This window comes from Staurois parvus, unplaced genomic scaffold (assembly GCF_062004578.1).
Source record: "Staurois parvus isolate SC_StPar_1 unplaced genomic scaffold, SC_StPar_1.0 ptg000226l, whole genome shotgun sequence".
Taxonomy (NCBI): domain Eukaryota; kingdom Metazoa; phylum Chordata; class Amphibia; order Anura; family Ranidae; genus Staurois; species Staurois parvus.
Genome location: NW_028318022.1, coordinates 4,416,732 through 4,444,669, shown reverse-complemented (window position 1 = coordinate 4,444,669; position 27,938 = coordinate 4,416,732). Strand labels below are relative to the sequence as shown.

The 27,938-nt window shown below is 42.9% G+C and overlaps 1 protein-coding gene across 1 annotated transcript in view; it reads right to left on the bottom strand.

Annotated features, from left to right (window-relative positions):
• The window catches only part of CSMD1 (CUB and Sushi multiple domains 1), a 2,075,474-nt gene that overhangs the window by 28,223 nt on the left and 2,019,313 nt on the right, over positions 1-27,938 (bottom strand). The window contains exons 64-65 of the mRNA XM_089679519.1: positions 18,270-18,449; positions 1,537-1,581 (exon numbers count right to left, since the gene is read on the bottom strand). Of these exons, the coding sequence (XP_089535645.1) occupies positions 1,537-1,581; positions 18,270-18,449 (225 nt within the window). The remainder of the gene's footprint in view (positions 1-1,536; positions 1,582-18,269; positions 18,450-27,938) is intronic.

The following is a 27,938-nucleotide window of genomic DNA, read 5'->3' as shown; positions in this document are numbered from 1 at the left end:
GGACAGATGGTCGTACGTTTTCCTGCAAAATGTCTTGATAAACTCTGGAATTCATTTTCCCATCGATGACAACAATCCGTCCAGGCCCTGAGGCAGCAAAGCAGCCCCAAACCATGATGCTCCCTCCACCATGTTTTAAAGTGGGGATGAGGTTTTGATTTTGGTGTACTGTGCCTTTTTTTCTCCACACATAGTGTTGTGTGTTCTTCCCAAACAACTCAATCTTGGTTTCATCTGTCCACAGTATATTTTGCCAGTAGTGCTGTGGAACATCCAGGTGCTCTTTTGCAAACTTCAAACGTGCTGCAATATTCTTTTTGGACAGCAATGGCTTCCTCCGTGGTGTCCTCCCATGTACTCCATTCTTGTTTAATGTTTTCCTTATTGTAGAGGTGTCAACAAAAATGTTAGCATGTGCCAGAGATTTCTGTAGGTCTTTAGCTGACACTCTGGGATTCTTCTTTACCTCATGCAGCATTCTGCGCTGTGCTCTTGCAGTCATTTTTACAGGACGACCACGCCTAGGGAGAGTAGTAACAGTGCTAAACTTTCTCCATTTGTAGATAGTCTGTCTTACCATGGACACATGAACATCAGGGCTTTTGGAGATACTTATGTAACCCTTTCCAGCTTCATGCAAGTCAACAATTCTTGATCGTAGGTCTTCTAAGAGCTCTTTTCTGCGAGGCATGGTTCACATCAGACAGTGCTTCTTGAAACCAGTAAACCCAAAACAGATGTGTGTTTTTTAAGGGCAGGACAGCTGTCAGCAACACATCCAATATCATCACACTGATTGGAGTCAAGGTTGGCTCACTCCTGGCTCCAATTAGCTCTGGGAGAAGTCATTAAGCTAGGGTCTCACATACTTTTTCCTCCCTGCACTGTGAATGTTTACATGTTATGTGCAATTAAACCATGGCAACATCTAATGTTTGTGTAGTATTATGTTCAGCAGACTGTGTTCTTCTATTGTTGTGACTTAGATGACATTCAGAGCACATTTTATGCCCAATTCATGCAAAACTCCACGTAATCCCAAGGGGTTCACATACTTTTTCTTGCAACTGTACATAGTTTAATGTGTAGGTATATTTATGGCTTAATACCACTTTGCAGAAATCAAGTATATAATACACATTTTATCTACCTTAATACATTTCTCTCAAAAAATGTTTACATTATATTTCATTTTCTTAATGGTATTTGGATAGAAAATCATTTATATATTGTCTTGATCACACTGCTGAACTTGTCCTGATTTTCACACATTAACAAGGTAGATTTGTATTACTAACATTCAACTGTTGTTCACCAAATACAATACATTTGTATGTTGATAATTTATTTTGTAAAATACTCCACTGAGAACAGATTTCATTGATTGTCTAGTAGTTTAGTAGCATTAATTACTAATTCCTAGATGACAGGTTAGTTTTACTGGCTACCAGTTAACAGCCTTAAATTCATAGACATTTATTAAGCAGTGTTCATGCTAGTTAAATTACAAACATTTAAAAATATATATCAACAAACCTGGGGTCTTTGTAACTGTTGTGTTATGTTCCCTGAGACCTTTGCCTGTAAAAAAGCAAAATCATATTTAAGGATTTTATTTAAAAACAGAAAATTCACAACAGAAAAAAATAGATGCACAATTTGCACATCAAAATAAACTGAGATGCTGCAAAACTGTGTTATTCATAATTGGTTTCTGCTTTATAGTTATGTTGTAAATTTATGCTATTGACCACATACCAGAGCCAAAACTGTGGGGGGTGGGGGGGAGCATGTGCCCTGGGTGCCGCATTTGCAAGGTGCACCACTGTATCCATGCTCCTGGAGGCCTGTGCAGCCCCTCTTTCACACCTGGAGAGGAGGGATGGTGGCGGTGGCATTTACTAGAGCCGAGTGACTGTATTTTCCTCCTGCAGCTATTTAAAGCATTCAGTGGCTGTAGGAGGAAAATTCAGCCCATCAGTTCTAGTAAATGCTGCCCCACCTGTCCAGCTTTCTCTTCATTCTGCTGCTCACCCCTCCCCTGCAGCTCTGTCGGCTTCCCTATTCTCCTCTCCCACTGGCTGTTGTGGGGGTTGTGTCAGAATGGAGAGTGGGCGAAGGGGTTGGTAAATATGTCCTTTACCGGCCCCTTACTTCTCTGAATGAACACAGTGAGTGATCTGTATTGATGGCTCCTGTATCTATTCAAAATTGAAGCATAGTAAACTATGTTTACTATGCTTCAGTTTGTGAATGAACGGGAAACAGCTCAGGACAGAGCACTGCCCAGTGCAGCTAAGGATGCAGAGAAAGGAACTTATGAATCTCTGTCCTCAGTCCTTATCTCTTTTTCAAAAGTGAGACATCAGGGTCTGCTTAGACCCTTGATAATTTATCAAAGTCCCCAAATGAGGCTCCTAAAAAATTTGTAAAAAATAATAAATAATAAAATTGTAAAAAAAATAAAATACAAATAAACTACTGTAACCATTCATTGCCCTACTAACACCAGCCTCTGTCCTACTGACAAAGTCCTTGCTGTACTGACTGACACCATCCACTGCCCTACTGACAACAACCCCTTCTCTACTGACACCATCCACTGCTTTTCTGACACTACATATACCGTCCACTGCCTTACTAATACTGTCCACTGCTCTGCTTATTGACACTGTCCATTTTTAAGGTAGGCCAAGCTCATATTTTTACAATGACATTTGTTTAATTAATCTAAGCATATTTTGTGGGTAAAAGAATGCCTTTGCCATATTTAACTATACCCTTTAAGCCCCTCCCACTTCTAAATGCAATTTGGCCACACCCACCGTTCACCACATTGGTACTCTCTTTGGGGCACCCAAAGCTGTCCCAGGTCTTTTACAATCCTATAGCAGAAGGTATATAGCTGTAGCACTAGTGAACTATAATACAAACTATAATGAATAAATACAAATGAATGAAAAAATTTAAATTTGTATATATAAATATTATAAAAATATTTTCTATGCTACAATACATCTTCCTCTTTGCATATAATGTCACAAAATCATTGCATCCTCATACTTTTAGATAAATCTCAGAAATAAAGTGCAAATTAGTATAACTCACTAGGGCTACACCTATAGACTTTCCACTGAAATCTTATATCCTTTGGGATATAAGGTATATAATAACGTGTTTGAGTGGCTATATTAGGTGCATCTAATTTGAAAAATCATAGCGCAGGAACACCTATATAGTATATAATCCAATAGTGTACACTAAAAAAAAAATTACTGTGCGCTGCTAAAATGTTATGTTTGGCTTGAAGAAAAGGTGGGAACCCTGGCTGCTACACCAGAAGAAAGCAACAGCACCTTATGAGGAGATTATAAGCCTCGCCTCTTAAGAGAAGAAGAGAGCACAGAAGCAGGTCTTTAATTATTCACTTTTTCTTTCCCAGAGATGCCCATCCTAATGCACAGCAGATGTGAGGCTTGAAATTGATTCATTTAATCCTCACCTCCAAGGCAGATTAGTATGGGAGCCGCTGAAACAACATAAAAAAAAACCCAGCCCAGTGGAATATGCCTTTAAAAAGCCAGCCATAACTGTAGAATGATGTGATTTCAAGCCTCCTCTCCATGGCAGATTAAAGACAAACTTCTTGGCTCACCACTTCTTTCCTGGTGGTGCCCCCCCCTAATCTGCTATGGAAGTGAGGAGTGAAAGTGCCTCATTCAAACCTCACCTACGTGTTGATTGCGTAGGCCTTCACGTTACATGCAGCAAGTCACTATTACCAATACCAATTACTAATATATATTATTATTACCATTCTATGACTTATGTATTAATTTATCTATTTATTTATATAATATTTTTGAACTTCTCTCTCTGTTCAGGGGGCTGGGGGTGTGCGGATGGAAAACTTCTCTCTTAGAAGGGGGCACTGAATTGAGTCTCTGCCTGCAGTGAAAGAATGTCTAGCTTCACCAATGCCACAACCTGTATGCATTTTAATGCTAATTACTTAGCAAAATAAAAATATTGACATTTTAAAAGAAGTTGTACATTCTTCTGTAACAATTTTTATTGTGTCAGTATCAGATTCTAAACTTTTGTAATTTCTTGGCATTAAGGGTGTTTTCACAGTCCCTTTTAAATTAAAGATACAGGTACCAACTTTAAAAACAGTTAGATATTCATGTCTTTATAGTATTCAAACTTACACCTTTATAATTATTATGGTGGCTACATCACAGTGTGTCTTCAAGCAACTTACTTTGTTACTAATATGTAACAGCTGAGGTCCCAGTAAGGTGTAAATACATTAAAGGAATGCTATTTTAACAGCAAACACTTTCATTTTATAAAATCAGCATTGTGATAGATTTTGTATTTTTAGATTTTGTATTTCAATCTTAATTGAAAAATATCCTTTAAAGCGGAGTTCCACTCATCCTGTAAAAAAAATAAAAGTCAGCAGCTAAAAAAACGGCCACTTACTTGTCCCTTGGTCCTGCGGTGTGTCTCCCGCAGCCCGTTTCACCAGCCGTCCTGTATTCCAGGAGGCCGGCATCTTCAGTGTGGGCACCCAGCTGTGACAGCTTGCGGCTTCACAGCCAGGTAACCACTGCACATGCGCAAGTAGCGCTGCGCTTCAAGAATGGTCCTGTAGTCTTCTGGGACCTGTCACATGTCCCAAAAAGACTATAGGGAGGGAGGACACCTTCTGCTTCAAATTTGGGTACTTGCTCCACCCAGCCCCCCAAAGGTGCCAATCCTTAATGGGGAGCAGGAAAGCAGTGCTTAAAGCGGAACTTCCCATTTTGGGTGGAGCCCCCCTTTTAATGTTGTAAGTGAGGTTTGTCTACATGCCATCCCTTTCCACAACTTCCCGGGTTCCCTACATACTTTGCAGCTTCTCCTTTGCTGTTTTGCTTTAAATGTCTAAGCATTACATATCCCATGCTGCCTGCAAACTGTGATTTCTGAATCTCCTCCTCTCAGCACCTCTGTAATTTAAAAGGCAAGCTCTGTAATTGCTGTGACACAGCAGTGCCTACTCACAAGGCATAGTGAATCCGTGTCACAGAATTCAAGGAAGTAACTATGTGAGATCTTCACAAAGTATTTTTACAAAATTCAAGATTAATTAGATAGGGGTAGGCTAAAATTAACTGAAACACAATGTGGAAATGAACAGATGATTTTAAACATTATTACACTTTAACCATTTGCCCTTCAAATGATTTACCCCCTTCTTCACCAGGCCATTTTTGGCGATACGGTGCTGCGTTACTTTAACTGACAATCGCGCGATCATACAATGATGCACCCAAATTAAGTTTAACGTCCTTTTTTTCCCACAAATAGAGCTTTCTTTCAGTGGTATTTGATCGCCTGTGCTGTTTTAATATTTTTGCGCTATAAACAAAAAAAGCTCAATACTTTTGAGAAAAAAAACAATATTTTTGAGTTTTTTCTATTAACCGGTTCCCTACCGCGCTATCGCCGAAAGATGGCTACAGCCCGGTAGCCTAATTCTGGGAGGACGTCCATGGATGTCCTCCCAGAACATACCCCCTGCACGCCCCCAGCAGATTGTTGCTTTTTTTTTTGTTTATAACACAAAAAAATTAAATTTTCATATGGGTACAATGTTGCATGACCCCGCAATTGTCATTCAAAGTTTGACGGCGCTCAAAGCTGAAAATTGGCCTGGGCAGGAAGGGGGTATAAGTGCCCGGTAGGCAAGTGGTTAATTAAACATGTCCAGTAAAAAAAATTTAAACTATCTAATGTCATCATAACTTTAGGCCAAAATGTATTGTGCTACATTCCTTTGCTAAAAAAAATCCCAAAACGTGTAAATTAATTGGTTTACGTGAAAGTTATAGCGTTTACAAATGACCGTATATATATTGGAATTTTTTTTTCTATTTGTTTATACTAGTAATGGCAGAGATCAGCAATTTAGAGTGGGACTGCGGCGGGCATTCTGACACCAATACAGTGTCCCCATTCCCACCAATACAGTGATCAGTGCTAATTAAAAGCACTGACACTGTAGTAAAGGCACTGGGCAGGAAGAGGTTAACATGTGGGCCAATCAAAGGGTTAACTGTGTGCTGTGTGCTGTTTTACTATGAGGCTGCGTGCTGTGTTTCACAGGTCTCTCCCCCATCGGAGATACTCAGCGATCACTGGATGCTGGCGAGATTGACAGCCAAGGCTAGCTATTCTCTGCACACAACTGCACTCTGGGAACCACAGGTAGTCTTGTATTCACCTTTTGTTCAGCCTTCATAGCAAGTGAACTCAGCATTGTATGTAATTCCTGGGGCAGTCAAATATCAGTAGGCTAGACCCACTTGATTTATAGGAACAATGACTGCTATAGATGAAGTTATGTTTCCTGACAATTTCTACAGAGGTGAGCATTACAGTATACCCTGGTTGATTTATGTGATAGACAAGATGCAAAATCAGGTAAATAATCAGTCCAAATATGGAAAAAGTATCACACATGTAGTATCCACATATTAGAGAGGATTAAGAGATTGCTTTGGGGTATAATTCTAAGTACCGTATTTTTTGCTCCATAAGACGCACTTTTTTCCCCCAAAAAAGGGGGGGAAATGTCAGTGCGTCTTATAGAGTGAATATGGAGCGGCTGGTCTGGTATTTCCGCCGCCACCGTGTCAGAATACCGGGTCGGTCGCTCAGCTCTTCTATGTAGCAGGACCTTACCTGTTCCTCGGTCCAGCGCTGTAGTCTTCACAAAGCGCAGAGCTTCTCGCGCATGCGAAGTGGACACCTGGCTGTCACAACTGGGTGCCCACACTAAAGATGCCGGCGCCGGAATGGTCTGGCGTCTTCTGGGACACATGACAGGTCTCAGAAGATGCCGGGCCATTCACAAAGCGCAGCGCTTCTTGTGCATGCGCAGTGGGCAACCAGCACAGCACTAAAGGGAGGACAACTCCACGGGAGTGGGAGCGGGTACCTGTCAAATTCAGGTACCTACTCCCCCTCCCTCCCCAAAGGTCCACAGTCTCTGGTCATCCCTGTACTTTCCGCAGTCTCTGGTCATCTCCTGTACTATGTTTGCAGTCTCTGGTCATCTCCTGTACTGTGTCTGCAGTCTCTGGTCATCTCCTGTACTGTGTCTGCAGTCTCTGGTCATCTCCTGTACTGTGTCTGCAGTCCCTGGTCATCTCCTGTACTGTGTTCGCAGTCTCTGGTCATCTTCTGTACTGTATCCGCAGTCTCTGGTCATCCCTTGTACTATGGCCGCAGTCTCTGATCATCTTCTGTACTATGGCCGCAGTCTCTGGTCATCTCCTGTACTATGGCCGCAGTCTCTGGTCATCTCCTGTACTATGTTTGCAGTCTCTGGTTATCTCCTGTACTATGTCCGCAGTCTCTGGTCATCTCCTGTACTGTGTCCGCAGTCTCTGGTCATCTCCTGTACTATGTCCGCAGTCTCTGGTCATCCCCTGTACTGTGTCCGCAGTCTCTGGTCATCTCCTGTACTGTGTCTGCAGTCTCTGGTCATCTCCTGTACTGTGTCCGCAGTCTCTGGTCATCTCCTGTACTGTGTCCGCAGTCTCTGGTCATCTCCTGTACTGTGTCCGCAGTCTCTGGTCATCTCCTGTACTGTGTCCACAGTCTCTGGTCACCCCCTGTACTGTGTCTGCAGTTTTTGGTCATCTCCTGTACTGTGTCCGCAGTCTCTGGTCATCTCCTGTACTTTGTCCGCAGTCTCTGGTCATCTCCTGTACTATGTCCGCAGTCTCTGGTCATCTCCTGTACTATGTCCGCAGTCTCTGGTCATCTCCTGTACTGTTTCTGCAGTCCATTGGTTCAGAATATTTTTTTTCTTGTTTTTGTCCTCTAAAACCTAGGCACGTCTTATGGTCAGGTGCGTCTTATGGAGCGAAAAATATGGTATTTCTATGTTGTGTGTGGGAAATATCTTATTAAATTTTAAAACTTTGTGTAAAAAATACATTTTAATTTTCTTTTAGCATTTTCTAAAAACATTTGGCATAATAATGAAATCTTGAAAAGACTCAATAAGCCTTTTATAAAATAGATTTAGGTGTTTTCTTCCAAATGTGGTCATTTTGCAAGTATTTCTACTGTTCTGGCACTCCACAGCCTCCAAAAATGCGATTGGTAGTCTGGAAATTAGATACAGTGGGGCAAAAAAGTATTTAGTCAGCCACCAATTGTGCAAGTTCTCCCACTTACAAAGATGAGAGAGCCCTGTAATTTGCATCATAGGTAGACCTCAACTATGAGAGACAAAATGAGAAAAAAAATCCAGACAATCACATTGGCTGATTTGGAAAGAATTTATTTGCAAATTATGGTGGAAAATAAGTATTTGGTCAATATCAAAAGTTCATCTCAATACTTTGTTATATATCCTTTGTTGGCAATGACAGAGGTCAAACGTTTCCTGTAAGTCTTCACAAGGTTGGCACACACTGTTGCTGGTATGTTGGCCCATTCCTCCATGCAGATCTCCTCTAGAGCAGTGATGTTTTGGGGCTGTCGCTGGGCAACACGGACTTTCAACTCCCTTCAAAGGTTTTCTATGGGGTTGAGATCTGAAGACTGGCTAGGCCACTCCAGGACCTTGAAATGCTTCTTACGAAGTATATCTTTTATACTCATTGAAATCCTGAAAGTGTTCCTTTGATTCTTTTTAATGTGCCTAGACTGTGAAAAAAGTCTCACACATGAGGTATGCTCATATTCAGGAGGAGTATCAGAATGTGTTCTGCGATGTACCTTTTTTTTTTCACTCCACACTTTTTTCCCCCAAAAAAAGGGGGGAAAATGTCAGTGCGTCTTATGGAGCGAATATGGAGCAGCCGGTCCGGTATTTCCACCGCCGCCGTGTCAGAATACCGGGCCGGCCGCTCAGCTCTGCAGCGGGACCTCATGGAGATGACTGCTGACCTTTGGGGAGGTTGGGAGCGGGTACCTGGGTACCTGCGGAGTTGTTCATTGACCTTACCTGTTCCTCTATCCAGCGGCGCGCTGTCTTCCCGGCTTCTGTAGTGTGGGCGCTGGGCTTGACAGCCGGGTGCCAAGTGCGCATGCGCAAGAAGCAGTGCTTTTTGTAAATGGTAAGGAGGTACCTGGGACACATGACAGATCCCAGACCAATCACAAAGCGCAAGTGCTTCTCGCTCATGCGCACTGGGCACCCAGCTGTCATGCCGAGCGCCGACACTACAGAAGCCGGGAAGACAGCGCGCGGCTGGATAGAGGAACAGGTAAGATCAAAGAACAACTCCGCGGAAGAGCGGTTACCTGTCAAATTCAGGTACCCGCTCCCCCCCCTCCCCAAAGGTCAGCAGTCATCTCCTGTACTGTCCGCAGTCTCTTGTCATCCCTGTGCTGTCTGCAGTCTCTGGTCATCCCTGTGCTGTCTGCAGTCTCTGGTCATCCCTGTGCTGTCTGCAGTCTCTGGTCATCCCTGTGCTGTCTGCAGTCTCTGGTCATCCCTGTGCTGTCTGCAGTCTCTGGTCATCCCTGTGCTGTCCGCAGTCTCTGGTCATCCCTGTGCTGTCCGCAGTCTCTGGTCATCCCTGTGCTGTCCGCAGTCTCTGGTCATCCCTGTGCTGTCCGCAGTCTCTGGTCATCCCTGTGCTGTCCGCAGTCTCTGGTCATCCCTGTGCTGTCCGCAGTCTCTGGTCATCCCTGTGCTGTCCGCAGTCTCTGGTCATCCCTGTGCTGTCCGCAGTCTCTGGTCATCCCTGTGCTGTCCGCAGTCTCTGGTCATCCCTGTGCTGTCCGCAGTCTCTGGTCATCCCTGTGCTGTCCGCAGTCTCTGGTCATCCCTGTGCTGTCCGCAGTCTCTGGTCATCCCTGTGCTGTCCGCAGTCTCTGGTCATCCCTGTGCTGTCCGCAGTCTCTGGTCATCCCTGTGCTGTCCGCAGTCTCTGGTCATCCCTGTGCTGTCCGCAGTCTCTGGTCATCCCTGTGCTGTCCGCAGTCTCTGGTCATCCCTGTGCTGTCCACACTCTCTGGTCATCCCTGTGCTGTCCACAGTCTCTGGTCATCTCATGTCCATTAGTTCAGATTTTTTTTTTCCTGTTTTCTGCCTCTAAAACCTAGGTGCGTCTTATGGTCAGGTGCGTTTTATGGAGCGAAAAATACGGTAAATCTAAGTATGCCCATACTGTATTTATTTATTACAGGTGCTTATAGCACTGTCAATTTACACAGGGCTTTACACATATATTGTAGATTCATATTAACCCATGCTCTCAAGGAGCTTACAATGTAAGGTCCCTAACATTCCTACATACAAATACTTGGGGCCAATTTAGACAGGAGCCAATTAACCTATCTGCATGTCTTTGGAGTATGGGAGGAAACCAAAGTACCCAGAGGAAACCCACACAGGCATAGAGAGAACATGCAAACTTCATGCAGGTGTTGTTGGGATTCATGTTAAAAATATTTTTTCTAATTGAGAAATCTTTGTGTAAAAAATATGTTTGTTTTCTTTCTACAATTTCCAAAACATGTGTCAAAAAATAAATATTGTAAGTTAAAGTATGCTTATGCTTTTTGTTAGAAATAACTTTGTGTAAAAAATTTGTGCCTGTTAGTAAATACTTTGGAGAGGCTGATTTGCAAAATGTAGTCATTTTGAGATTGTTTTGGTCTGTCCTGGTACTTCACGGCCTCAAGAGATGTGATAGGTAGACAGGAAATAAGATATCTAGTGTATGCCTCTTGAAAGCTGAAAAAATGCCTGGATTTTGGACCTCTCTACTGGTCTAGGCAGCAACAAATTCTCACATTTGTGTTATCACCATACAAAAAAGATGTGTTTTGATTGCAACTTCAAAAAACTCACCATGCCTCTTACTAAATACATTTGAGAGTCTGCTTTCCAAAATCAGATTATTTTTGGAAGAGTTTGTATTGTCCTGGCAGTTTAGGGCCTCAAGACATTAGATGGGGAGCCAGAACATCAGGGCTGATCAATTTCAAATATATATCACAGCTTGTAGACTCTATGGGGTTGATTTACTAAAACTGGAGTAGCTGGTGCATGGTAGCCAATCAGCTTCTAACTTCAGCTTGTTCAAATAAGCTTTGACAAAACAAATCTGGAAGCTGATCGGTTTCTATGCAGAGCTGCCCCAGATTTTGCGCTTTTCAATTTTCAACCCCTATGACTTTCACACATTGTGCAATGTACACTTATTTGTTTTTTTTTAACCATAGAAATGTAGCAAAATTATTTTGGTCTAAATGTATTTTGGCCTTATATAATAAAAATACAGTGCCGATTAAATATCACCACAAGAAAGCTTTAGCTGTCACCAAAAAGAATGCTAACTTTATTTGGCTACGGTGGTGCTAAGTAATTGTCAGTACAGAAAGGGGTTTAACATGCCAGTATCGGAAGTGGTTAAGGTAAGCCCAGAAAAAGTGTTAGGTTTCTGTATAAATTATGTGCACAGAAAAGTACTGTATATGTAATAAAAAACTTTTTTTTAATTATTTTTTTTACATGTGTCTGTGAGACTCTGATTAGTGGCAAAGTAATTAAAGAGACAACGCCCACAGATCAATTTAAAAAAAAAATCTAGATTATTTTATTTAACCACTTCAATACAGGGCACTTTCACCCCCTTCCTGTCCAGGACTATTTTCAGCTTTTAGCGTTATCACACTTTGAATGACAATTGCACAGTCATGCAACACTGTACCCAAATTACATTTTTAGCATTTTTTTTTTCACAGAAATAGATATTTATTTTGGTGATATTTAATCACCACATTTTTTGCTAAATAAATGAATAAAGACTGACAATTTTGAAAAAAACTTTTTTCTTTGTTTCTGTTACAAACGTTTGCAAATAAATAGCTATTCTTCATAAATGTAGGCCAAAATGTGTTCTGCTAAATATTGTACACTTATTCTGTTTCTTTGGTGAAAATAACCCGAATAAGTGTACAATATTTAGTCTGTAGAAAGTTATAGAGTACACACACTATGGGATATATATCTGAAAATTGATCAGTCCTTATGGACTGACTGCCGAATTCATTTCTTGAGGCTGTAAAATGGCAGAACAGTACAAATATTCCCCAAATGACCTTGTCCCCATGTCCTTTCTGTAAAGTAGACAGTGTAAGATACTGACCCAAGCAATACAGTGTTATAGTACATAGCTATTCTTGGGAGGTGATCAGGATTTTTATTTTCCATACTATAATTGCTTACAGCAGTGGCTTTCACTGCTATATGTAAATATTTTTATTGAATTAAATTGATTCATTCAGTGTATATTTTTGTGATTAGCTGTGATGGCACTTAAAGGCTAAGCCTACATTTTTTTCCATGTTTTATGTTACAGTCATATTTAGGGTGTAACAAGGGGCGGACTGACCATTAGAGCACTTGGGCACTGCCCGCCCGAGGGCCCAGGGTATGTAGGGGGCCCCATGAGATGCCCCTGGTATCTTTCATTGGCTTTTTCATAGGCATTTTTGACTGTGGGCTAGCACACAGGGGCCCCATGATCCCCTATTGCCCGGGGGCCCCATGAGTTGTCAGTCCGCCTCTGGGTGTAACAAAGTATGGTCACATACATCATCCCCAAACCCAGACTCTTTTGAGATTTGTTCTTTTTTCAATATAGCACAGATGTGCACAGTTCCACCTGCACAGTCGTGCCATCTAGGTATGGGATAAATAAAGATAAACAGCGCAAACATAGACCTCTACATCAAATCAACATACAAAGTGCAAACATATATAGAAAATTAATTTATAATTAGTTAAATTAATAGTGAAGTCCATCAAAATTAATAAACCAAAGTTCAAAAAATCTCAAAAATATATTTTGTGCAAAAAGAAGTTTTCAAATTCTTCTTCTATTATAAAGAAACTTCCACCTTCCACCCGTGAAAACCAACATCAAATGCACTCACCAGATTTAGGTGAATGAAACGCCTTTAAGGAATTTATGGGCTCCTAAACCCTCTTTCGTATCCACTCTGTAGGAATCCTCACCTCCAGCATAGGCTCCACCATCCAACCAGGGAGAAAAAATCTCAGATAGTGTAATATTGCAAAACACCATTCATAAGTGAAATCAAGGATTAAGGCCACTCACATTAAAATCACTTTAAAAAGGCATATTTATTAGGACCAGCTTCTTTCCAGATGAACAGTAGATGTAAGGCAACCTCCCACGGAATCTCACATTACAGCTCCAGGTTACAGCAGAAGCTCCACAGAGACCACACATCTACAGATCCCAAAAAATGGCCGCTGGAACGCACCGCTCAGCGTGCGCTCCACTCACCGGAAGTGACGTCAGACGTAAGGAGTAACAACCGGAAATGCGTCAACGCGTTTCGCCCCTCCCATCGGGCGTTCTCAAGATGTTCATTTCCTGTCTGAAGCTCCCTTACATACCCAACAAGCACCCACCCCTCCGTTCCCATTGGTCAAAACACCTCCCCGGGATTATCAAAAAACCACTCCTCCTGTTATGTGACGTGAGAGTCCTTTACAAATGAGGCATATGCCTACACACTTTAAAATCATTTTTTAGGTTATTCCCAACACTGTTTAATTATCTCCCAGAAGCGACATGTATAATACCACATGTCCCTAGTGGGAAAAACACAAATACAATTTTAAACAATGCCTAACTATTACAAAAAAAACATTCTTTAATAAATGAGCAATGAATGACATCACTACTAGATAGCAATAAAAATATGAATTAAATATAAAATAATAATAAAATTAAATTAAAAATGAAAATAAAAATAAAAATAAAAATAAAATAAAAATAAAAATAAGAATCAATAAAAGTAAAAATAAATAACAAAAATAAAAATAAATGTAAAAATAAAAATAAAAATAAAAATAAAAGTAAAAATAAAATTAATATAAAAATGAAAAACAAAATAAATATAAATAAAAATAAAAATAAAAATAAAAATAAAAAATAAAAATAAATATGAAGATGAAAATAAAAATAAATATAAATAATAAAAATGAAAATAAAAATAATAATAAAAATAAAAATAAAAATAAAAATAAAACTACAAATAAAAAAAAAAATATATATATATATATATATATATATATATATAAATAAACATAAAAAAATCAAAATAATATTTATTAAATACAAATACATTAAAATATATAAGAAATCTTTTTATTAGTGATAAGACACACCTGAGGATTTTTATTGAAAATTAACTATGCTCTTACCAATTAGACAAAAAACAATTAATGTCTATGTCCGAATTCAACCCCTTAGGGTACAAAGATCCCAATTGAAAGATCCATTTTGTTTCATTCTGCGAGATGCTCCTTACCATATCTCCTCCCCTCCAATGGGAAAAAATCCGATCAATCCCGCAGAATTTCAAACACGATGGATCCCTATTATGACACATTCTAAAATGGTAGGAAAGACTGTGATATTTATATCCTTTTTTAAATATTTCTAATATGTTCACCTAATCTCACCGACAATTTCCTGGACGTTCTACCTACATATTGAAGGTGGCAAGAGCATTCCAACAAATACGTAACAAAGGAACTGTCACAAGATATAAAATTATTTATTTTATAAGAGGAACCCGTAGAGCAAGAATGAAACGAATCATATCTCCTCTTAGTATCTCCTTTCATATTTCTACATGCCATACACCTATTACATTTGTAGAAACCCACAGTATCCAAAAAAGTTGCCTTTTTCTTAGGAATATCTGGAATATTTTTTGCTAACTTCATTCTCAATGTGGGTGGTTTTCTGTAAATGAATGAAGGTCTCCCCGGTAATAAATCATGGGCCAGTGTTGATGTTAATGCATTATATACTAACATTAGACATGAGGATGCTTTAATAGCAGTGAGGTGGGCATTGGAGAAAAAAAATCGGGTTTAAAAGGTGATAAAATTGATTTTTTGCTAGATTGTCTTGACCTAGCAATGTCAAATAATTATTTTTGGCATTCCAACAATTATTACAGGCAGTGTACTGGAGTTGCGATGGGAGCGAAGTATGCTCCATCAGTAGCCAACCTTTTTATGAGTATGTGGGAAGATAAGGCTATATTTGAAAAGATGAATGAGAAATTATTACTCTTTAGAAGGTTTATAGATGACATCGTGATAATTTGGAAGGGAACTAGGAATGGTTTAGAGGAATACATCCGTGGAATGGAGTGTAATCCTTATAACATCACTTTCACTAATCATATCGGTATGGAATCTATAGATTTTCTGGATTTAGTCATCTATAGACAGGGGGACTATCTTCACACAAAAACATATTTTAAACAAGTGGATAGGAATGCTTACATCCCAATCCACAGCTGTCATCATAGAAACTGGTTGAGGTCCATCCCTAAAAGTCAATTGATTAGACTTAAACGGAATTGTGATGACAATAAGACATTTCAAGAGCAAGCAAATATGTTGTTGGAAAGGTTTAGAGAAAAAGGCTATGAAGAAAATATTTTAACAGGTGCAATGGATCAAGTGAGGAGGATTAATAGAGATGAATTACTAACAAAGAGCAGGAAAAAGAAGAAAATAGGTGAACTGGCTTTTATTACGGGTTACTCAAATCAACATAAGGTTATTGAAAACATCATAAGGAAACACTGGTTGATTCTGAAGAGGGATGAGGTTCTCCATGATTTATTACCGGGGAGACCTTCATTCATTTACAGAAAACCACCCACATTGAGAATGAAGTTAGCAAAAAATATTCCAGATATTCCTAAGAAAAAGGCAACTTTTTTTGATACTGTGGGTTTCTACAAATGTAATAGGTGTATGGCATGTAGAAATATGAAAGGAGATACTAAGAGGAGATATGATTCGTTTCATTCTTGCTCTACGGGTTCCTCTTATAAAATAAATAATTTTATATCTTGTGACAGTTCCTTTGTTACGTATTTGTTGGAATGCTCTTGCCACCTTCAATATGTAGGTAGAACGTCCAGGAAATTGTCGGTGAGATTAGGTGAACATATTAGAAATATTAAAAAAGGATATAAATATCACAGTCTTTCCTACCATTTTAGAATGTGTCATAATAGGGATCCATCGTGTTTGAAATTCTGCGGGATTGATCGGATTTTTTCCCATTGGAGGGGAGGAGATATGGTAAGGAGCATCTCGCAGAATGAAACAAAATGGATCTTTCAATTGGGATCTTTGTACCCTAAGGGGTTGAATTTGGACATAGACATTAATTGTTTTTTGTCTAATTGGTAAGAGCATAGTTAATTTTCAATAAAAATCCTCAGGTGTGTCTTATCACTAATAAAAAGATTTCTTATATATTTTAATGTATTTGTATTTAATAAATATTATTTTGATTTTTTTATGTTTATTTATATATATATATATTTATATATTTTTATTTGTAGTTTTATTTTTATTTTTATTATTATTTTTATTTTCATTTTTATTATTTATATTTATTTTCATTTTTATTATTTATATTTATTTTTATTTTTATTTTCATTTTTTCATTTTTATTTTTATTTTTATTTTTATTTTCATCTTCATATTTATTTTTATTTTTATTTTTATTTATATTTATTTTGTTTTTCATTTTTATTTTAATTTTATTTTTATTTTTACTTTTATTTTTATTTTCATTTTTACATTTATTTTTATTTTTGTTATTTATTTTTATTTTTATTTTTATTTTGATTCTTATTTTTATTTTATTTTTATTTTTATTTTTAATTTAATTTTATTATTATTTTATATTTAATTCATATTTTTATTGCTATCTAGTAGTGATGTCATTCATTGCTCATTTATTAAAGAATGTTTTTTTGTAATAGTTAGGCATTGTTTAAAATTGTATTTGTGTTTTTCCCACTAGGGACATGTGGTATTATACATGTCGCTTCTGGGAGATAATTAAACAGTGTTGGGAATAACCTAAAAAATGATTTTAAAGTGTGTAGGCATATGCCTCATTTGTAAAGGACTCTCACGTCACATAACAGGAGGAGTGTTTTTTTGATAATCCCGGGGAGGTGTTTTGACCAATGGGAACGGAGGGGTGGGTCCTTGTTGGGTATGTAAGGGAGCTTCAGACAGGAAATGAACGTCTTGAGAACGCCCGATGGGAGGGGCGAAACGCGTTGACGCATTTCCGGTTGTTACTCCTTACGTCTGACGTCACTTCCGGTGAGTGGAGCGCACGCTGAGCGGTGCGTTCCAGCGGCCATTTTTTGGGATCTGTAGATGTGTGGTCTCTGTGGAGCTTCTGCTGTAACCTGGAGCTGTGATGTGAGATTCCGTGGGAGGTTGCCTTACATCTACTGTTCATCTGGAAAGAAGCTGGTCCTAATAAATATGCCTTTTTAAAGTGATTTTAATGTGAGTGGCCTTAATCCTTGATTTCACTTATGAATGGTGTTTTGCAATATTACACTATCTGAGATTTTTTCTCCCTGGTTGGATGGTGGAGCCTATGCTGGAGGTGAGGATTCCTACAGAGTGGATACGAAAGAGGGTTTAGGAGCCCATAAATTCCTTAAAGGCGTTTCATTCACCTAAATCTGGTGAGTGCATTTGATGTTGGTTTTCACGGGTGGAAGGTGGAAGTTTCTTTATAATAGAAGAAGAATTTGAAAACTTCTTTTTGCACAAAATATATTTTTGAGATTTTTTGAACTTTGGTTTATTAATTTTGATGGACTTCACTATTAATTTAACTAATTATAAATTAATTTTCTATATATGTTTGCACTTTGTATGTTGATTTGATGTAGAGGTCTATGTTTGCGCTGTTTATCTTTATTTTTCACAATTTGTGTTGACCACATTGCACAGCAGCAGGATAGAACCTGAAGTAGGGTGTTTCACTGGGCGCAGGAAGAATTTTTAGTTTTTTAGGTATGGGATAGTTTACAAAAATGGACTACATGTCCCATCCTCCACCATGGCAGTGGGACTATGCAGTGCATGTTGGAGATTGCACCTCCCTTCACCCACTCTGGAATTCAGCCCCATTACCAGCCAGATCCATTCTTCTCTATGGAAATGAGGGTGAGGGAAAGCATTGAATGAGCCTGTGCTCTTGTCATAGATGCAACGCTCTGCAGGCTTTAAAGCAAACATGAGTAAATGTGCATTCATCATAAGATCAACTGCATTTATTACATTGTTGCAAAAGATGGACTTAGTCTTTAAGCAGTTGATGGGTCTGTTTTAGTAAAATAAAAATACTTACTTTTGCAAATTGGTGGTTTCCCTGTCCACTTCATATCACTTTTACATGTTCTGTGCTCTGACCCACCTGCCAAAAAATATCCTGGCTGGCAAGTGTATATTAAAGTATATCCCAAAGTAGGTAAGTCTATTGCCTTCACATCAGCATGTATAGGGGTCTCTGGTTGCCTACAAGCATGAGCTGGAATAAAACACACAATAAACATATAATTAATGTTTCAATTAGAACATGAATAAACCAGCAATTTAATATTACAGGGAATTTAATAGGGGACGTCAGCTCTTTTTTATTTAATGACTTGTGTTTGCTAGTTATTTGACATTTTATGTTAATCATTTGTATTACTACTTGGAGAACTGTATTAATAAAATATCATGAAAAAAAAACCCTGACCTGAAAAACAGAATATAGTATAGTTAGTAGTCCCCAAGCATAGCCTAACCCAATGATGAGTATTCCAAACTCTGATACAGCTGATATGATAAATGTTTCACTCCTCCAACAGCCTGCTCTCCATGATGACCACCACCCTAATAAACTGTGACCTACATTCCTTATATAATGTACTTCTTTCATCTAGTGCCCAAATCTCCTCTCAAAAAATGTTGTTAATATTAACTTCAATTATTCAGTAATGTACACAGAAAATAAATAAACAAGGATTTTCCATTCACATGGTTGGATAATTTATGAAAATCTTAACACATTTTATTGTGTGAACATTCTTAAATTCTCTAGGAAAACAGTCGTATTGTGCGCAGCACAGTGACTAAATGGTTAGCACTTCCTCCTGGCAGCAGTAGGGTTGCCAGTTCAAATCCCAACCATGGTACTACCTGCTTGGAGTTTGCATGCTCTCCCTGTGCCTTCTTGGGTTTCCTCCAGGTAGTCCAGTTTCCTCCCACATTCCAAAGACATGCTGGTAGGTTAATTGGCTCCTGTCTAAATTGGATCTGGTATGTGTATGGATGAATGTGAGACCTTAGATTGTAAGCTCCTTGAGGGCAGGGACTGATGTGAATGTACAGTATATGTGTAAAGTGCTGCATAAATTGATGGTGATATATAATTACCTGTAAAAAAATAAATATTGTATCCTGCCCTCTTTATCCATAGCTCCCATTTGAATGTGTTCTAGGATTTCTGTCCATCCATTACATTTCCTTACTGTCTCTAAGCACAGCAAATCCCATCCTCACCTATTAACTACCATAGAACAGCCAATGTTCTCCTATCACCATAGCTGCCAGAGCATCTCTCCACAATAGCATAGCTCTAAATCTGCCTGCTTATCATCATTAGAGATGAGCGAATCGAACATGATGAAGTGGAATTCGTTCCGAAGATTTGGAAAAATTCGATTCGCGACGAATCCGAAGATTAGCAAACTTCGGATGCACGAATCGAATTTTCCCAAAAATGGCGGCGACATGTGTGGCGACAGGAGAAAATGGACAGAGAAGATGGGGCGGGGATCTCTGGGAAAGCGCGCAGACAAGGCGCGCTGACCCATAATGCATTCATGAGTCATGAATCATGACATGTGATCGCATTAGCCAATCAGCAGCCAGCCAGCACTGTGTAATGGTGGAGCTATAAATCGCGGCCATCTTAGAATTCTCCATTAGCCTCCGGTCATTCAAGAGAGACAGACCTGTCTGTATTAAGGGACAGAGTTAGGGCCACAGAGACTTTAGGGACACAGAATCGTTACTCAGGGACACAGAATCGTTACTCAGGGACACAGAATCGTTACTCAGGGACACAGAATCGTTACTCAGGGCCACAGCTATCAAAGAATCGAAAATTTAAAGTGACATACACCCTTTTTTTTTTTGGTGGCTGTCGTGCACAGTTGGTGCTGCAGTTTGCCGATTGTGCAAAATAAACTGACTTTCTGCTTCACAACCACTATTGTACGTTCAAAGAGTTAAATCCATTTACACGCCGGCTGGCGGTAATATTTTTTGGGTGATTAGTGCATCCCAGTGACACAAACGTACAGTTTCCAGCCAATGGCAAGCTGCAATTGACCGATTGTGTACAATAAACTGACTTTCTGCTTCACAACCACTATTGTACGTTCAAAGAGTTAAATCCATATACACGCCGGGTGGCGGTAATATTTTTTGGGTGATTAGTGCATTCCAGTGACATAAACGTACAGTTTCCAGCCAACGGCAAGCTGCAATTGACCGATTGTGCTAAATAAACTGACTTTCTGCTTCACAACCACTATTGTACGTTCAAAGAGTTAGATCCATTTACACGCCGGGTGGCGGTAATATTTTTTGGGTGATTAGTGCATTCCAGTGACATAAACGTACAGTTTCCAGCCAACGGCAAGCTGCAATTGACCGATTGTGCTAAATAAACTGACTTTCTGCTTCACAACCACTATTGTACGTTCAAAGAGTTAGATCCATTTACACGCCGGGTGGCGGTAATATTTTTTGGGTGATTAGTGCATTCCAGTGACACAAACGTACAGTTTCCAGCCAACGGCAAGCTGCAATTGACCGATTGTGTACAATAAACTGACTTTCTGCTTCACAACCACTATTGTACGTTCAAAGAGTTAAATCCATATACACGCCGGGTGGCGGTAATATTTTTTGGGTGATTAGTGCATTCCAGTGACATAAACGTACAGTTTCCAGCCAACGGCAAGCTGCAATTGACCGATTGTGCTAAATAAACTGACTTTCTGCTTCACAACCACTATTGTACGTTCAAAGAGTTAAATCCATTTACACGCTGGCTGGCGGTAATATTTTTTGGGTGATTAGTGCATTCCAGTGACAGAAACGTACAGTTTCCAGCCAACGGCAAGCTGCAATTGACCGATTGTGTACAATAAACTGACTTTCTGCTTCACAACCACCATTGTACGTTCAAAGAGTTAGATCCATTTACACGCCGGGTGGCGGTAATATTTTTTGGGTGATTAGTGCATTCCAGTGACATAAACGTACAGTTTCCAGCCAACGGCAAGCTGCAATTGACCGATTGTGCTAAATAAACTGACTTTCTGCTTCACAACCACTATTGTACGTTCAAAGAGTTACATCCATTTACACGCCGGGTGGCGGTAATATTTTTTGGGTGATTAGTGCATTCCAGTGACATAAACGTACAGTTTCCAGCCAACGGCAAGCTGCAATTGACCGATTGTGCTAAATAAACTGACTTTCTGCTTCACAACCACTATTGTACGTTCAAAGAGTTAAATCCGGTTTTATTTTTGGGGTGCTTATTGAATTAAAGAGTATGTCAGACAACACGCAGAGGAGTGGCAGAGGAGGCAATGTTTCAGGAGCGAGCAGACGTGGCAGCAGAGGAAGGGGTCGAGGCAGCACTAGTCACAGCCAGAGGCCAGTGCTCCCGTTGTCATCCAGCGGTCGTGTCTCCACCGACAACCCTGCCGTCATCGATTGGTTGACTCGGTCGTCTTCCTCTTCCCAGGTCACCTCTGACACCTACAGCCAATGGTCGGTGGGTACGTCAGACACAACCGTTAGTTGGCATGGCCCGGGAGCAAGCCCACTGAAATCACGTGTCCTCGACCTGCCCCTGTCCTTTGGTGTTCCCTCACCAAGCGAAGTATCGCATGCTGTGGGCTCAGCCCCACTGTACAGTGAGGAAGAACTAACAGAGGGCGGTCAGGAACGGGGGGAGACATCCGCCTCTTCAGCAGCCAGGCGAAGAAGTACTGGCGAGGAGAGTGGCTCGGTAGCCGGTCTAGAGACAGGTCTGTCTCCTGACCCACACGCAGCCGAGGGGGCTAGTAGTGACGCGGAGACCCTAATTGATGATGATGAGGCTGATCGCACTTGGCAGCCTCGTCGTCATCAGGCTATTGCTTCCGCATCATCAGGAGAAGAGGGTGCCAGCTTGCCAGCGAGCAAAACAGTCGGTGGGTTGCCCAGGAGGCAGCAGGGTCGCAGCAGTGTCAGTGGAGCCAAACGGCCACGGAGTAGAGCACCAGCTCCACTGCAGCCTACCACCACGGCCAGTAGTGGTGCCGGTGTGCACGGAGGAAGTAGCAGTCAGCCAGTGAGGAGTAGCGGGGGCAAAGTTTCCTACTCGGCGGTGTGGCAATTTTTCGTCACGCCGCCCGAGGAAGTAAACGTAGCCGTATGTCGACTATGTGGCCAGAAAGTCAAGCGTGGCCAGGGGGCCAATGTTGGGACTACAGCGTTGCGTCAGCATATGCAGCGTCGCCATTCGGTGGCCTGGGAAAACCGTGATAAATATACGGCGGTTCTGCCTGCCCCAGCCCCATCACCCGCTTCGTTACTTGCTCCGTCACCCGACGTCAATCGCCCTCTATCAGCCAGTCAAGGCTCCAACGCCTCTGCTGAGGGGAGTTGTCGCTCGTTGGCATCTTCCGCTCGTTCAGATGCTCCTTCTCCTGCTACTCCTCTTCACGGATTCCGTCAGCAGTCTTTCTTGGAATCCGTTTCCAAGAGACAACTGTTTGCGAGCACGCACCCAACGGTGCAGAAGCTGAACGTCCTCCTGTCCAAGTTGCTGGTGCTGCAGTCCCTCCCTTTCCAAGTGGTGGACCTTTCCGAGAAATGATGGCTTGTGCCGAGCCGCGGTGGAGAGTGCCAAGCCGGCATTTCTTTGCCAAAAAGGCAGTGCCAGCCCTGCATTCACATGTAGAAGAGATGGTGGGCCAGTCTTTGAGCATGTCGGTCTCTGCCAAAGTGCACGGCAGCGCCGACGTGTGGAGCTGTAACTACGGTCAGGGACAGTACATGTCATTTACGGCCCACTGGGTGAACGTGGTGCCAGCACAGCCGCACCAGCAACTTGGACAGGTCACGCCGCTTTTGCCTCCACGTTTGCACGTCCTTGGTCCAGCAAAGATGTCTGCCTCTACCACCTCTTCTTCCGCCGTGTCCTCAGCCGCCACCCCCGTGCCAAGTCCCATTACCCGACCGGCATATCACATGTGCAGGGCGCAACGGTGTCACGCTGTGCTGCACCTGGTATGCCTTGGCGAACGTAGTCACACAGGGGAGGAACTTCTGAGTGTAATGAACAGAGAAATCGACAGATGGCTGTCTCCGCGCAAACTGAAAATCGGAACCATGTTGACCGGCAACGGAAAGAACATGGTGTCTGCTCTGCGTCAAGGAAGGTTGTGCCATGCGCCATGCATGGCTCACGTGTTCAATCTGGTTGTCAAGCGGTTCCTAAAATCCACCATCCCACTGCAAGACATCCTTAAAATGTCACGTAAACTTTGCATGCATTTCAGCCATTCCTACACCGCAAAGCACACCCTCCTTGAGCTGCAGCGGCAGAACGGAATTCCACAGCATCGCCTGATCTGCGACGTTGCAACAAGGTGGAATTCAACCCTACATATGTTAGACCGCCTTTACGAACAGCGAAAGGCCATCACCGATTTCCTGATGTTACAAGCGGATAAAGGTACTCCCCTGTGTAACTTCGATGTCAGCCATTGGCAGCTCATGCGTGACACCTGCCGCTTGCTCAGGCCCTTTGAGGAGGCCACGCTATTCGTGAGTCGGCAGGACTATGGGATGAACGACGTCATTCCTCTGTTGCACGTCCTGGAACAAATGCTGTTAACAATGGCTGGTCAGGGTGCGGTAGACGTGGCGCACAGATCTCAAAGCCACATGACCCCTGTGGGGGCAGGACAGGAAGAAGAGGAGGAGGTAGAGGAGGACATTGGTGCTCAGGAATTATTGAGTGAAATGGGTGGTTTTTCCACTCAGCGGACAGGAGTGGAGGAGCAGGAGCATCTGGTAGAGGAGGAGGAGACAGAGGACCCAGACGCACCGTGGCAGTATGCTGTGGAGATGGAGGCAGGGAGTCCCTCGCATTCCTTGGCACAAATGGCCCATAGCCTGCTCGGTTGCTTGCGTAGCGACAGCCGAATAATAACCATCAGACAGAGGGATGACTTTTGGCTGTCCACCTTGTTGGACCCTCGCTACCGTTCAAAAATGGTGGCCTTTTGCACACCTGCTGAGAGGGAGGCCAAAATAAAGTACTATAAAAACCACCTATGTAGTCATGCAGTATATAGCCCTATCGGCCACTTTCTGGCATCCAGTTGCTGTAGCCCCCATCACCACACTGTGCCACGGGCCCCTGTACCGCCTTCTCATACTGCTGCCAGATCCATCCTCTGCCATGTGCGTCTTTGTCGTCTGCTCACCCTGCTGGGTTCCAGTTTTAAACCTAGGCCTGTGTATGGCTTCCGAATACTGCTGCCTCCACCGCCACCCTGCGCCATGTGCCTCTGTCGTCTGCTCACGCTGCTGACGGCTTCCACTTTTTAACCTAGGCCTGTGTATGTCTTCCGAATACTGCTGCCTCCACCGCCACCCTGCGCCATGTGCCACTTTCAGGTCTCCTTACACTGTTGGTGGGTTCCATTTTGTGATAGGGTGCTGTATGGCCTTCCATTGCTGCTGCCTCCACCGCCACCCTGCGCCATGTGCCTCTGTCGTCTGCTCACGCTGCTGACGGCTTCCACTTTTTAACCGAGGCCTGTGTTTGGCTTCCGAATACTGCTGCATCCACCGCCACCCTGCGCCATGTGTCTCTGTCCTCTGCTCACGCTGCTGACAGCTTCCGCTTTTTAACCTAGGCCTGTGTATGGCTTCCGAATACTGCTGCCTCCACCGCCACCCTGCGCCATGTGCCTCTGTCGTCTGCTCACACTGCTGACGGCTTCCGCTTTTTAACCGAGGCCTGTGTTTGGCTTCCGAATACTGCTGCATCCACCGCCACCCTGCGCCATGTGTCTCTGTCGTCTGCTCACGCTGCTGACGGCTTCCGCTTTTTAACCTAGGCCTGTGTATGGCTTCCGAATACTGCTGCCTCCACCGCCACCCTGCGCCATGTGTCTCTGTCGTCTGCTCACGCTGCTGACGGCTTCCGCTTTTTAACCTAGGCCTGTGTATGGCTTCCGAATACTGCTGCCTCCACCGCCACCCTGCGCCATGTGTCTCTGTCGTCTGCTCACGCTGCTGACGGCTTACGCTTTTTAAACTAGTCCTGTGTATGTCTTCCGAATACTGCTGCCTCCACCGCCACCCTGCGCCATGTGCCACTTTCAGGTCTCCTTACACTGTTGGTGGGTTCCATTTTGTGATAGGGTGCTGTATGGCCTTCCATTGCTGCTGCCTCCACCGCCACCCTGCGCCATGTGCCTCTGTCGTCTGCTCACGCTACTGACGGCTTCCGCTTTTTAACCGAGGCCTGTGTTTGGCTTCTGAATACTGCTGCATCCACCGCCACCCTGCGCCATGTGCCTCTGTCGTCTGCTCACACTGCTGACGGCTTCCGCTTTTTAACCTAGGCCTGTGTATGGCCTTCAATTGAAGCTGCTTCTGCTCCGCCACTCTGCCATGGGCCCCTGTATCGCCTCCTCATGCTGCTGCCAGGCCCGTAATCTGCCATGGGCCCCCGTACCGACTCCTCATGCTGCTGCCAGGCCCGTAATCTGTCATGGGCCCCTGTACCACCTCCTCATGCTGCTGCCAGGCCCGTAATCTGTCATGGGCCCCTGTACCGCCTCCTCATGCTGCTGCCAGGTCCAGAGTGTCTCATGGGTCCCTGTACGGCCTCCCATTGCTGCTGTCTCCATCGCCACACTCTGCCATGTGACACTTTCAGGTCTCCTCACACTGCTGGTGGGTTCCATTTTGTCATAGGGTGCTGTATGGCCTCCCATTGCTGCTGCCTCCACCGCCACACTGTGGCTCCACACTCTGGTTTTGGCCCCGTGACTGCCCAAATGAGTGAAGTGTGCGGTGATTCTAAGATCGACGGCACTCATCTGCATGTCATACTGACTGACAGTATTATTTCTCTTCCCCAGCAGACTCCAAGGGCATTTAAATTAAAGGTACAGACTTCCGGTTCCGGCGCCGGATGCTGTGACTAACGGGACCCGCGGCTCCCGGGAACCCGCCCGTATAACATCTGCCATCTGCCTCGGGGACCCCCGCATCTTGGCTTTGGGGTGCCTCCTCACATCCCGCGGCGGCCCCAGCATGGAGCGGTACCTTCTCCCGATGCAGTCCGGCCACGAGTCGGCTGCTGGGGCGGAGGGGTGCGGCTCTCCCCCTCCTGCAGCCAAGATGGCCGCCGAAGCTGCCTGTCACAGCATGGACACAGGCACAGAGGGAGATCACAACGTGGGAGCAGGTATGTCTGCACCTCTCCCCACCATCCTCACTGCCTCTCCACTCACATCAGGCACTGATAGCTCTTCTGAGCAATATATAAAAATAGCCCAGGCAGTTTCTTCAATTTTGCTCCCAAATATCACACAGGCTGTGGATAAGGCTGTAAGCCAGGGCATTGAACAGCTGCGAATAGATTTGGGCGAACATTCTAAACGGTTAACTGTGGCTGAGCAGCGCTTATCTGACTTAGAAGATGAAGTCCATTCCATACAAGCAGTTACGTCACAATCCAATCGTATACAGCAAAATATATTGGATAAAATCGACGATCTGGAAAATCGTTCACGTAGAAATAACTTACGCATCGTGGGTCTCCCAGAATCTTTTAATACAGGTTCTCTTCCCGATCTCTGCTCAGCACGAATCCCTGCAGCTTTGGGTCTATCCTCCTCCTGTCAGGTGGAGAGAGCTCATCGCCTGGGGCCCCCATCTAACGAACGCCGGGTACCACGTTCGGTGATTGTCCGCTATCTCAACTATGCTGATCGCATGGCGATCCTCACCTCTTTTCGTAATTCCCATTCTCTACAAATTGAGGGTCACAAATTATTAATATTTGCGGACTATTCACAGGAAGTATCACGTAAACGGAAAGCGTTTCAGCAAGTCTGCGCCACTCTTCACCAGAAAGGAATAAAATTCACATTAGCGTATCCGGCTACGTTACGTTTCAATGCACCATCCGGGGAATCCAAATCTTTCGTCCACCCTGAAGAAGCCCACCAATACCTCCAAGATCATCTAAATGACGGGGATCCGTCGACGCGTATTGCGGGCAGGAATTCTGGCCCTAGAGATCAACGTAGTCCTCGCAAAGACCCACCTAAGCGTCAACGCACAAACCCAGCGTCTTCCAAATCTCGCCCGCCTTGAAGGTATAAGAGGCCATTGGTCTCTACATATTAGCTTTAAGCTTCTCTCCTGGCCCGATTGGTACGGATGTGACTGTTTTTCATTTTTTGCTTGGTTTCTATTGCTTTCTATTGCAATGCACATACTTTCCAAAGTCTGAGTTTTATTGGTTGTTCAACTTGTAATGTTATATATATATATATTATCTGATGGTGCGGCGTTCTCTCACGCTCACCTGCTTCAACATTATTGTGTAAATCATATATCTGCTTGAATTTATACTTTCCTACTCCTGCATGTGCCTGGTTCCCTATTTCAGCGGTGCTGGGGGGGGGGAGATGCTGGAGCCGTTGATGGGAATAAATTTGAGGGAGGCCCTCTCCCATCCCAACAATTATACACTGGCCCCTGGGGCAGGCTCTTCTCCCATATACTCCCGGTCACGCTGGTATTGGTGGAAACAGCATGCGGAATGACGTGAAGTCCTGTATACTGTATTGGTATATTGTATGTTTTGACTTTTTGTTGGGCTCTATTAGGGCCCTTGATCTTGTTCTCGCCTTTCTCTCTCGCT